The sequence below is a fragment of the Tachyglossus aculeatus genome, chromosome 9 (genome assembly GCF_015852505.1).
Source record: "Tachyglossus aculeatus isolate mTacAcu1 chromosome 9, mTacAcu1.pri, whole genome shotgun sequence".
NCBI lineage: Eukaryota > Metazoa > Chordata > Mammalia > Monotremata > Tachyglossidae > Tachyglossus > Tachyglossus aculeatus.
In genome coordinates, this window is record NC_052074.1 from 54,206,359 (window position 1) to 54,219,899 (window position 13,541).

Here is a 13,541-nt window from a genome sequence, read left to right on the forward strand (position 1 = left end):
CACATACAATAAGGCAAGTTTTCCTAGTTCAGGACACATCAAGACCATAACCCTACCATTATAGAACTGAAAAGAAGCGTGGCCTAGTGGATAGAGTGTAGTCCTGTGAGTCAGAAGGACCTGGGTTCTAATCCCAGCTCTGCCACTTGTCTGCTTTGTGATCTTGAACAAATCACTTAATTTTTCTGTGCCTCAGTTACCTCATCTGTTAAATAATAATAATAATAATAATGGCATTTATTAAGCGCTTACTATGTGCAGAGCACTGTTCTAAGCGCTGGGGGGGATACAAGGTGATCAAGTTGTCCCACGTGGGGCTCACAGTCTTCATCCCCATTTTACAGATGAGGTAACTGAGGCTCAGAGAAGTTAAGTGACTTGCCCAAGGTCACACAGCAGACATGTGGCAGAGTCGGGATTAAAACCGTGGGACATGTCTGTGGGACATGGACTGTATCCAGCCTGATTAGATTGTATCTACCCAGTGATTAGTACAGCGTCGGGTTCATAGCAGATGCTTAACAAATACCGTTAAAAAAAAACCAGTGTGCATTTTGGTGTCACCAGTTAATAAGCCTGGAAGCTTTACTTTTGGTATTGTATTTGTGTAAATTAATCAAGTTTTTCTGTAAAAAGTATAAAGGAATGGTTTCTTTTCCACGAGTGGACCTGTCATCCCTACCTGCCAACTAATGTATCCTTTAATCGGAGGTTGTTGTGAAACACGAATGGGTATTATGTAAATCCCTTTGCATGTTGATGAAGAACAATGTCGGTCACGAGCTTTGATAGAAAAGGGATCCTTGAATTTCAATATTCAACATAGATACCGACTTTACATTCTGAATGCAGGGGCCAAAAGAGTCACGACTTTTGTAGAAAGAGCATATAATATTAGTAGCAACATTTATTGAGCACCCATCCATTTGGTGTGGGGCACTAAACTAGATGCTTGAGAAGTTCAGGTTGAGGATGGGGCTTAAGAGGGGCAGGAAGTCCTCTTTTTCTGGCTTGAAATTCTTGGAATCTCTTAGCTCTTGCTGGAGGCCTGGGATGATTGAAGCTGGGGGTCCAGACCAAAAGATTATCGGGGTGAAAAAAATGGATACCTTTTTCCAGCTGTAGATCTATGGAGGCCAAAGCCCCTATGGCACCTAAGGATTTTGTGACACCAGAAAATGTCTCTGACTCCTTGGAGAACAGAGACAGATGAGAGGTTATGTGGGATAGAGAAGTGGGTGAGCTTGTAGCTGCATGCTATTTTGAAGGTGTAAACTTATTTCTTGGACATTTACCAGTGTAAACATCACTGTGGGGAAAGTCCCCAAGTGACCCTGAATTTATCCCCCAAACCGTAACATCACTATCCTTTCCTTCCTTCCCTTTTCCCCCCCGTCCACTCTGAGTTCATCACTATCCAACTTCCATAACCCGTGGAAACTCCCTTTACAAAATAAATACATTAAAATGTTAAGAAAGAAATATAAAACATTTGGTTTTATCTAGGTCAGTTAATTTAGTATGCTGGACTTTGTGTTCCAGCAACTTCAGTGGTGATTGTGGGTTTGCTTTGGAAGAATTTGCTTACGGTTTCTAGTTGTCTGGTGTACATTAGGTGGTAGTTTACCATAATAAGTGGAAAAAGTGGAAAATGGACTTAGAGCAAAATTCTCAAAATGTGTTTCTGTATTCATTGCAGTGTGTTGTATGGTGGTGGTGCTATTGTGTTCTGATTTCAACTCGTATTTGGATACAGTCTACCTTAGCTGCTCCTCCTCAGAAAAACAGTTTTTAAGAGAAAAGTTGTCAACTTGTTCAATCCCATGGTTTTCCCGTTAGTAAGTGCGATCTTGTTTGTCCAGCTAGGTCTCAATTTTTCAAGTTTCAGAAAGGCATGAACAGTTGAAATCCACACATAATTCCAAAACTCCATCATAAGGTCAAGCTCCTTCCCCCCCAAACTTTTAATCAGAGGATGAGAAGTAGTGGGGGCCAGTTTGTTTCACCTCCACTCCCTGCCCTTCTGTAACAAATAGTGAAGTGACAAAAGGAAGGAGGAGTGTGAAAAGCAAGCCACCTGGATAATTGGCCCTTAGATAAGATAAATTGTTAGTACTAACTAGTGAAGACTTAGCTACATGGGGGTCTCTGAACAATTTGGGTATGGAGCTGCAAGGGGGGAGTTGTAGGAGCGAAATTGGAGTTCCGGCTGAGGCCTCGGTAGCCGCCAGCCCCACCGTGGATCCCCAATATTTATATTAATGTCTGTCTCCCCGTCTAGACTGTACGCTCATTACAGGGCAGGGAATATGTCCGTTTATTGTTCTATTGTACTCTCCCAAGCACTTAGTACAGTACTCTACAGTACTCAGGCCCTGCTGAGAGCTCACCTCCTCCAGGAGGCCTTCCCAGACTGAGCCCCTTCCTTCCTCTCCCCCTCGTCCCCCTCTCCATCCCCCCATCTTACCTCCTTCCCTTCCCCACAGCACCTGTATACATGTATATATGGTTGTACATATTTATTACTCTATTTATTTTACTTGTACATATCTGTCCTATTTATTTTATTTTGTTTGGTTTTGTTCTCTGTCTCCCCCTTTTAGACTGTGAGCCCACTGTTGGGTAGGGACTGTCTCTGTGTGTTTCCAATTTGTACTTCCCAAGCGCTTAGTACAGTGCTCTGCACATAGTAAGCGCTCAATAAATACGATTGATGATGATACTCTGCACACAGTAAGCACTCCATAAATACGACTGACTGACAGGAGAGCCCAGGTCAGAATCAGGGAGGCAGTGTAGCTCAACTTGGTAACCTACCACGGCCTTCCAGGCTATCCCAGTTAATCCTGGCTATGGAGCAACAACAGAGTGGCTACGAAACTGAAAGTCAGCAGGGTCAAACTAGAACTGGCCCAAACCTTACCTCTAAGGCGTCGATGTTTGTGGGCACTGTTGCCGCTGAAGCCTGGCAGCCTACAGGCACCCCGGCATCCTAGGCGTGAGCTTGGGGCCTCTTCTCATCTGGACCATGCCTGCTTCTGGTTTGCTGTTGCACTGTGGCTTCACCTAGGGTGTTGCGGGTGGCCAGGGCAACTCACAAACTGGCTACCAATTGGCCACCCTGCAATGACACTGGGGGCTCGGTCGGGTAAAACTCAAAGGCCACCGCTCCCAAGGAAGCCAACTGCATAATCCCAATATATGCTGCAGCCGTATATAATGCAGTCTTCAACCCAGCCCTGCGCTTCATATGTGACTGTGCTATATGTCTGTAGAGGAGGTTAAAAAAGAAAAATACTGTGCTTGTGAAAATGTAATTCAGTTTACTGAGCCAGATCAGAGGAAAAGGCTTGCAGAGTGATTCCATTCAAATTATTGGCACGTCTGAGGACAATAGTGATAACTGTGGTATTTGTTAAGCACTTACTATGTGCTAAGCACTGGGCTAGATACGTGATCAGTCCCACGTGGGGCTCCCAGTCTAACTAAGAGGGAAAACAGATGAGGGAACTGAGGAAGTTAAGTGACTTGCCCAGGGTCATCCAGCAGACAAGTGGCAGAACCGGGATTAGAACCCAGGCCTGTGCTCTTTCCACTAGGAAGCTGTGCTTCTCCAGTTGAAAATTAGGATGGAAATACATTATGACTGTATGCCCCAATCCACCACCACCACCACCACCCAACCTTACGAAGCTAGTTAAAACCACTCTGGAGAGCTGGAGAGTGCTCAGGCACCAAGAGAGGTAGAAAAATTCAGTTCAACTCATGGTGGCCTTTTAAAAAATCATTCTTTGTCATATTTTTTGATTTGGTATTGATTTTCAAGTCCAATTTCCACACATGATCAAGAAGCCATTAAGAATTAATAACATAGGGAATAGTTGAAAGTTGAAAAGTTCTCCAGTTGAAAATGAGGATGGAAATACATTATGACTGTATGCCCCTATCCACCACCACCGCCACCCAACCTTACGAAGCTAGTTAAAACCACTCTGGAGAGCTGGAGAGTGCTCAGGCACCAAGAGAGGTAGAAAAATTCAGTTCAACTCATGGTAGCCTATTAAAAAATCATTCCTAGTCATATTATTTGATTTGGTATTGATTTTCAAGTCCAATTTCCGCACATGATCAAGAAGCCATTAAGAATTAATAACATAGGAAATAGTTGAAAGTTGAAAAGTTCTCCAGTTGAAAATGAGGATGGAAATACATTATGACTGTATGCCCCAATCCACCACCACCCAACCTTATGAAGCTAGTTAAAACCACTCTGGAGAGCTGGAGAGTGCTCAGGCACCAAGAGAGGTAGAAAAATTCAGTTCAACTCGTGGTAGCCTATTAAAAAATCATTCCTAGTCATATTATTTGATTTGGTATTGATTTTCAAGTCCAGTTTCCACACATGATCAAGAAGCCATTAAGAATTAATAACATAGGTAATAAAACCCAGCAGAGCGCTGCACGGCCACATCTTGGTTATCTCGGAGCATTGAGGACAGGGAAATTTAAAACTCTCGAATAACCTAAAAATAGAATTTTAGCTATTAGTTTGAATCCTCACATAAATCTACAATCCATGGCTCGTGGGCAAGCGAATACCACGCCATCATAGTCTAGAATGATATTACTGACCTCCGGCCACTGTTTGTCTCCCAACCTCCAGCCAAAACTCCTGGCCCAAAGCTTGCTTGAAGGTGGCTGTAAGCACTGACCCCAATAGGAACCATTTTCCCACCTTGTATCTCACCTAATCGTTCAGAGAAACTAGCGTCAGAGGCTGGGGAGAACCAGGTAATAATAATAATAATAATGGTGGTATTTGTTAAGCGCTTACTATGTGCAAAGCACTGTTCTAAGCGCTGGGGAGGATACAAGGTGATCAGGTTGTCCCACTTGGGGCTCACAGTCTTAATCCCCATTTTTCCAGATGAGGTAACTGAGGCACAGAGAATCAATCAATCAATCAATTGTATTTATTGAGCGCTTACTGTGTGCAGAGCACTGGACTAAGCGCTTGGGAAGTACAAGCTGGCAACATATAGAGACGCTCGCTACCCAACAGTGGGCTCACAGTCTAGAAGGGGGAGACAGAGAACAAAACCAAACATACTAACAAAATCAAATAAATAGAATAGATAGGAACAAGTAAAATTAACTAGAGTTAAGTGGCTTGCCCAAGGTCACACAGCTGACAAGTGGCAGAGCCGGGATTCGAACACATGACCTCTGACTCCCAAGCCTGTGCAGTTTCCACTGAGCCACACTGCTTCTATCACTTGTTAAACCACAGGTGGGCTGTAACCTGGGATGGAGAGAGACCCTGCCCCACAAAACTGGCATTAAAACCAAAATTCATTGTACTTGAGTTGTCGTGATTATTACGGAAAAAAAGATTACTTCCCCAAAACATTTATATTATGTTCCTTAAGAAGTTGAGAAGCAGTGTGGTGCAGTGGAAAGAGCACAGGCTTGGGAGTCAGAGGTAGTGGGTTCTAATCCCGGCTCCACCACCTGTCAGCTTTGTGACTTTGGGCAAGTCACTTAACTTCTCTGTGCCTGTTACCTCATCTGTAAAAATGAGCTCACCTCCTCCAGGAGGCCTTCCCAGACTGAGCCCCTTCCTTCCTCTCCCCCTCGTCCCCCTCTCCATCCCCCCCATCTTACCTCCTTCCCTTCCCCACAGCACCTGTATATATGTATATATGTCTGTACATATTTATTACTCTATTTATCTTATACATATCTATTCTATTTATTTTATTTTGTTAGTATGTTTGGTTTTGTTGTCTGTCTCCCCCTTTTAGACTGTGAGCCCACTGTTGGGTAGGGCCTGTCTCTATATGTTGCCAACTTGTACTTCCCAAGCGCTTAGTACAGTGCTCTGCACACAGTAAGCACTCAATAAATACGATTGATTGATTGATTGATTGAGGATGAAGACTGTGAGCCCCCCCCCCCCCCCCCCCCCCCACCAGGACAACCTGGTTACATTGTATCTACCCCAGTGCTTAGAACAGTGCTTGGCACATAGTAAGCGCTTAACAAATACCTTAAGTATTATTATTATTAACTGGGGTTGTGGGAATTCATTTCCATAAACACTGCACCAAAACAAACTTGACCTTTTTCGCAGGTAGAAAAATTTAGATTACCTTTTTCAAAAAGTCAAGCTCATGTCCACACTTTCAGATTTTAAGCTGAAATATCACGGAGAAAGAACCCTTTTTGGACTTGGGATGAAAATCACAGGGGGTGAAATCAACCTTTCACACTTTTCCATCTTAGGCTCCACACCAGAGTGCCTAGGAGGGAATGGAGTGATAGTAGTTTACAACACCCTTTTCTGAGGATTAAAAGAATGAGGGGAGATCGTGTTCTGCCTGAAATGGACTCTCTAGCTGATGTTTTGCAGATCCTTCCAGCCCTGTGAATTTGTAAGGCTAGAAACTTTTCAGTTGTGCTTAGTTATGTTGTGCTTTAATGTAGGGTGTGACTAAAGGCATTCACAAATAATTATGGCCACTCTGAGAGACACAGCCCTCTCGTGTCTTTCACTGTTAGACATATGGACTCCAACAGGTCTACAAATCGCTCTTACCAAGCGTAGGAGTTTCATTTCCCTCTATGTAACCTCAAGTTTACCCAGATGGATTTGGGTATTTGCAGTGTACGTGCTCAGTGTTCTTGGGGAACATGCATCAGTTCACACAGATGTCATGTAATTTCTTCTCTGGGTAGGCACTGTGTGGAAAGCAGGCTAATTAAAATGTCCCAGCCTTTCTTCACCCCAAACCTCTATTCCTTTACAGTGCCTGGCACACAATAAGTGCTTAACAAATAACACAATTATTATTTCTGGGAAGGATGGGAGCAGTTATGATCAGCTGAGATAGTCTCTAAAAACTTCAGATCTTCAACTAATAATGCCCTTCACAAAGTGAAGTGTGATTATTTTGGATTAATAAAGCAATAAGTGGCCCTGGGAATGAAAATAAAATACAGAACCTAGCCCCTGATGTTTACTGAGCAGGGAATAGAAACCTTTCTGCTTCCTTTGAAACAGTCCGATTATTAGGTGGAGGGATGTTGGTAGGGCTTTGGTGGTGTTTGTTAATCTTAATGGCTTAGGGTCGTGGGAGGGAGTTTCTGCTTTTTTTAAACTCCCGCGCTTTGAGACCACCAGATCACAAATCTTTAAAGCTCTAGTTTTATATTCAGCCAGAAAAATCCAATGAAAACATGTTTCTGTTTGCCTGGAACAAAAGTTCTCCAGGTAGTAATTACCCAGAAATTCTCTGAGGATGCCAGAGGAAGTCCAAATGAAAACTGATAACAAAGCCATAAAAAACAGTATGGGGTGGGGGGGTGGGGGGCGTCCTTATGGTAGCTTTAAGAAATTGGGGAGCGGTTCTTATGTTGAATTTCAATTAAGTCTCCATTTTCACTAGTAACAGTGAGATTGTTTCCTTTTTTGATGGTCAACTAGAGGTTTGTGAGGTAGAGTTAGATGCCCTTGCCTCACCTCAGAGCGTAGTCCATAAATGCCAATGCCACAGGTGCAAAGGGAGCTTCACTCTACAGCTTTTTGGGCAGGCAGGCAGCTGGAGCAGCAGGGAAGGGGCCGGAGGTGCACTTGTCAGCTCCACCTCTTGCCCCACCCTCATCATCATCATCAATCGTTATTTATTGAGCGCTTACTATGTGCAGAGCACTGTACTAAGTGCTTGGGAAGTACAAATTGGCAACACATAAAGACAGTCCCTACCCAACAGTGGGCTCACAGTCTAAAAGGGGGAGACAGAGAACAAAACCAAACATACTAACAAAATAAAATAAATAGAATAGATATGTACAAGTAAAATAAATAAATAAATAGAGTAATAAATATGTACAACCATAAATAAATATGTACAACCATAGGATCAATCGTTATTTATCGAGTGCTTACTGTGTGCAGAGCACTGTACTAAGCGCTTGGGAAGTACAAGTTGGCAACATATAGAGACAGTCCCTGCCCAACAGCGGGCTCACAGTCTAAAAGGGGGAGACAGAGAACAAAACCGAACATACAAACAAAATAAAATAAATAGAATAGATATGTACAAGTAAAATAAATAAATAAATAAATAAATAAATAGAGTAATAAATATGTACAAACAACTTCCACCCTAGTACCAGGGCCTCTGGGTTCTGGTCAGAGAAGCAGCGTGGCTTAGTGGAAAGAGCACGGGCTTGGGAGTCGGAGGACGTGGGTTCTAATCCCTGCTCTGCCACTTGTCTGCTGTGTGACCTTGGGCAAACCACTTAACTTCTCTAGCCCCATGTGAGACAACATGATCACCCTGTATCCACCCCCAGCGCTTAGAACAGTGCTGTGCACATAGTAAGCGCTTAACAAATGCCATTATTGTTATTATTATTACTAAGCGCTTGGGAAGTACCTGTATATATGTATATATGTTTGTACATATTTATTACTCTATTTATTTATTTCACTTGTACATATCTATTCTATTTTATTTTGTTAGTATGTTTGGTTTTGTTCTCTGTCTCCTCCTTTTAGACTGTAAGCCCACTGTTGGGTAGGGACTGTCTCCATATGTTGCCAATTTGTACTTCCCAAGCGCTTAGTACAGTGCTCTGCACACAGTAAGCTCTCAATAAATGCGATTGGTGATGATGATAAAGTACAAGTCGGCAACATATAGAGACGGTCCCTACCCAACAACTCTTTCAGCATGTTCCATGTACAATTCTCTTCTAAACACTACTGGTCTTGAGTGCCCCTTTATTCCATTTCTATGTCAAAATTTCTAAAATTCCTATAGTCTATTTATGAAGAAAGAGCACGGGCTTGGGAGTCAGGGATCGTGAGTTCTAATCCCGGTTCCACCGCATGTCTGCTGTGTGACCTTGGACAAGTCACTTAACTTCTCTGAGCCTCAGTTACCTCATCTGTAAAATGGGGATGAAGACTGTGAGCCCCACGTGGGACAACCCCATCACCTTGTATCCCCCCCCAGCGCTTAGAACAGTGCTTTGCACATAGTAAGCGCTTAACAAATGCCATCATCATCGTTATTATTATTATTACCTCACCTGTAAAATGGGGATTTAATGGGAACCCCTCGTGGGATATCCTGATGACCTTGTATCTACCTCGGCGCTTAGAACAGTGCTTGGCACATTGTAAGCGCTTAACAAATACCATCATTATTATTCTGGTCCTCATCTCCAGGGTTTAAGACCCTGGACCAGAGGCTACTCTTCAATCGCTTAGTACAGTGCTCTGCCCATAGTAAGCGCTCAATAAATACGATTGATGATGATCCAGCCCCAATGCCCCAGGAGATTAGCCATCTAGCTGCTGCACCCCTTCCCTCCATGGTGTCACTGCCCTCCTGCTTGCTGTCATCAGTGGAAAGAGCCCGGGCTTTGGAGTCAGAGGCCGTGGGTTCAAATCCCGGCCCCACCACTTGGCAGCTGTGTGACTTTGGGCAAGTCACTTCACTTCTCTGGGCCTCAGTTCCCTCATCTGGAAAAGGGGGATGAAGACTGTGAGCCCCTCGCGGGACAACCTGATTACCTTGTATCTCCCCCAGCGCTTAGAATAGTGCTTTGCACGTAGTAAGCGCTTAACAAATACCAACATTATTATACGCAGCAGCAGCAAGGCCAAGGATCGGACAGCCGAGCCAAAATCTCTGTTGACCGCTGCTTGCTGCTACTGCTCGCTGCAGCATGAGCTCCGGTGGCTTCGACTCAACTCGCCAGTCTTCAGCATCGCTGCTGCTTTTTCATCATCATCATCAGTCGTATTTATTGAGCGCTTACTATGTGCAGAGCACTGTACTAAGCGCTTGGGAAGTACAAATTGGCAACATATAGAGACAGTCCCTACCCAACAGTGGGCTCACAGGTGGGTGGCAACCGTGGCGCTGGGTTGGGAAAGGACGCAGCGGCTTCAGTTGGCTCATCCTTGTGGACCCTGGAGTTGGGGGGTGCCCAGCCCCTTTGTCTGGTGAGCATAAGCTAAGCAGTAGCAGTGCCAGAGGAAAACGAGGCAGAGAAGAAGAGTGAGATGGCAACAATATGGCAAGGAGGGTAAATTCGTTGACTGGGCACAGAATGCTGTACTTTACTAAGTAATATGCAATGTAAAGAGACCTAATATACAAGAGCTCACTTTTGCCCCCCTTTTTCTTCCCTCTACTTCTTTCCTTTTCCTCTTCCTCCCCTTCCTCCTTTTCCTCTAGCTCTCCCTGTTTCTCACCCCCCTTTTCCTCCACCCCTTCAATAGAAGCAGCGTGGCTCAGTTGGAAGGAGCCCGGGCTTGGGAGTCAGAGGTCGTGGGTTCAAATCCCCGCTCCGCCACTTGTCAGCTGTGTGACCTTGGGCAAGTCACTTCACTTCTCTGGGCCTCAGTTCCCTCATCTGTAAAATGGGGATTAAGACTGTGAGCCCCATGTGGGACAACCTGATCACCTTGTAACCTCCCCAGTGCTTAGAACAGTGCTTTGCACATAGTAAGCGCTTCATAAATGCCATTATTATTATTATTATTATTATTATTATTATTATATCCTCTTTCCTACTTGCTCCACCCCAACTTTTCCCCAAATCAGTCAATCAATGAATTATATTTACCGAGTGCTTACTTTTTGCAAAACGAAAAAAGGTTCTGCAAAAACCTCCTCCAGGGTGCCGGTAGGCACCCCCCCACAACCCAAAGAAAAACTGAAAGTCCAAACTCCTGCCCTAGCCCCTACTCATTCAAATGAATTTTCACTCTGAAGCCAAAAAGGAGCCTTAACATAAGGGATGGTAACTTCACCATCACTTTCTCCTCAGAATTATTAAAATAAACAACAAAAACCTTGGAGTGCCTTCCTCACCAAACAATTCCCTAATTGCCCTTTTTGTGGTAAGAAAACTTGAGGAAGACAGAGCACATTCTTCCCACTACCCAGCTCCAAGATGTTTACTGCTGTAACTTTATCATATTTTGTAGACATTTTCTTTGTCTGACTTCCAAATTTACATGAACTCACTTTTATTATGGAGTTGATTTTATTTACTTAAAGTGGCGCTACAATGGCAAATTAAAGCCAAGTTTTTGTAGATATGTGAAGGAGATGATGCTTTCTGGACAGTTTTTGCTAATATTCCACTGTGTCTAGGCAGTATCATATGGTCTGGCATTTTTGAAAGTTTGTAAGTTTGGAACCATCCGAATTTTCATAGACCTTTATATGAGAGCATTTTCAATCAGTGCAAACATCACACCCAATGTTTGTGCCCCATTGCACAATCTCAACACTTTTGGGGTATGGATGAAATCGGGGATGTTTATTGTATTGATTACAACAGTATCTATAGAGCAGTTTGCAGAATTTGGTGGCACCAAGTTTCTTGGTATTAGCTTACTAATAGTTTTCTTGGAAAATATTTTACCATAATGTAAGCCCTATATTAACGTAAAGAAATGGTTGATTTTCCAGTTTCTCATCCAACCTCAAACAAGTCCTGAAAACTGAAAAGAGGTGGTTGTATTACAAAGTTCTCTTTATTTGCCCTCATTCGGTTTAGGTTTTTTTTTTCCTTCACTGTCCCAGTACCATCCTGATCAGGAGGGTGAGGTAAACGCTGCGAATGAAGGGGAATAAATCTAGAAAATGTTTTGACTGCTCCGAAGAAGAAAATCTCCTTATTTCCTGGAATGACTTTTAAGTCCTCAGGCAATTTGTGACTTCCTTTCTCTTTGAATTAGGAACTTGGAGAATGCCAACAATTCAGGCTAGAGTGCACAGACCCGTAACTTCGCAGAGTTCCTTGGGAGTACCATTTGTAGGAAATGCTTTTTAAATTCTCTTTTCTCCTTTCTTACTTTTTTTTTAGAGGGTACAGTTAAAGGAAGCTCAGAAGGGCATTTGAAGCAGTGAACCATCCCTTGAGAAAATAGCCTGCTCTAGTATCGATGCAAACGGGACACTTAACATTTGAAAGCAGTGTGAACACTTTATTTACATTTAAATGAAAATGGAAACTTATGTATGTGTTATGTTTCTAAAAGGTGTGTGGGGTACATCTGCAGAGGTCTATTGTTTATTCATGCTGTAAATCCTTTGAAATGTGTTAAAATGCTTCCCACTCATTATAAAAATCCTGCCACCCATGGATTAGGACTTTGATGTCACCAATCCTGCTTCAAAGGGTTCTTTCAGTGCTATTAATCACAGTTTAGCCTCTGAAGATATAGCCAGAGAAAACATTTGGACATCTTGTGCTAGACTTGCTAAAACTTTGAAATCTACAGAGTGTCTTGCACATGCACAATCCCAGTCATTTCCCTTCTCTTCACTGAGGACTTAATATTTTAAAAGGATTGTCAGGCAATTTCTGCACTGGAGTCAGATGACAGCAAGCTCCCTGCCCTTTTAAAGAGACACGCACTGTTATTAGTCATTCAGGTCATCTATCTTGCTGCTCTTGAGCCTGGGAGATGCAGAGTGGTGAGGCCAGAGAAGCCTACCCTTCTTTAAAAACCCTCAAAGACCAATGCAGCGGGCATTAGGCAGGTCCGAGTGGGTCAAAAGGTCATAAGGAGCTTGTCTTATCATTTCCCATCTTTCATTAGTTCGTGAAAGGAGGAGAGCAATGTGAGCACATCCCAGCGTTGATGAGATTTCATGCTTGTTGACTCTGTTTCTGCACTTCTTCCCTGATACAGATTTGAGCAGGTCGTGGAAAACTGATCACCAACAGTGGGGTGGTTTATCCCTTTATGATGATTGTATTGCTGCAGCTGTTTTCCTTTCCTATCCCATCATCTCCCTGAAAGTCTAAAAGCTGCACCACATTTCCACCTTATTTACAGACTCAGATCTCTTTTTCCTGTGTGGCAGCTACACCCTGGTGTTTCTTTCCTTTCTCCTGCTGTCAGTTATTTTAACTTTAACGGGCCGGGGGGGTTCGGGGGGGGGGGGGGTGGAGCTGGATTAAGGTCATTGTGTGTTTGTGGCGTTCTCACTAGCCGTTTTCTCATTTCCTCAGGGAGAATCAGTGGAAAACCCAAGCAAATCTTCCAGGAAATATTCCTTCAATTTACGTCTTTTGTCTTTAATCAGGTAACTTGGCTCAGGCAAGAGTGAGAGTCACTGCGGCATCCAGGTCTTTGCCACCACAAGTTAGTGCCGGGCGCCTGAAGGTGAGTACCCTACCGCACCAGAAGGAACAAGGGTGAAGAAGTGTTAGAGAAACTGTCCTCATGCTGTAGTAGGCATTTCCCTCATCCCTTAAACAGAAGTGGACGGATTGGTGAAAAGTAATGAGGTTAGATAGATAAGTAGATGAAGTGTTTTTCAAGCTGTGGTGTCAGAAACTATGAGTTTGCAAAGGATGGTCAAGAAAACCATGGCCACAGCACTGTCTGTGGTCTAGCCCAGATCAGGACCTGACCCATGACTATGTTATCTACTTTCCCTTCAGTCAATCAGTTGATCAGTAGCAAAATTTGAGTCCCAATTCTGTGCAGAGCACTT

At 43.5% G+C, this 13,541-nt stretch overlaps 1 protein-coding gene across 1 annotated transcript in view; it reads left to right on the plus strand.

Moving 5' to 3' along the window:
- The window catches only part of MYO3B (myosin IIIB), a 304,584-nt gene that overhangs the window by 149,313 nt on the left and 141,730 nt on the right, over positions 1–13,541 (plus strand). The window contains exon 22 of the mRNA XM_038751211.1: positions 13,128–13,207. Coding sequence (XP_038607139.1) covers positions 13,128–13,207 — 80 coding nt within the window. The remainder of the gene's footprint in view (positions 1–13,127; positions 13,208–13,541) is intronic.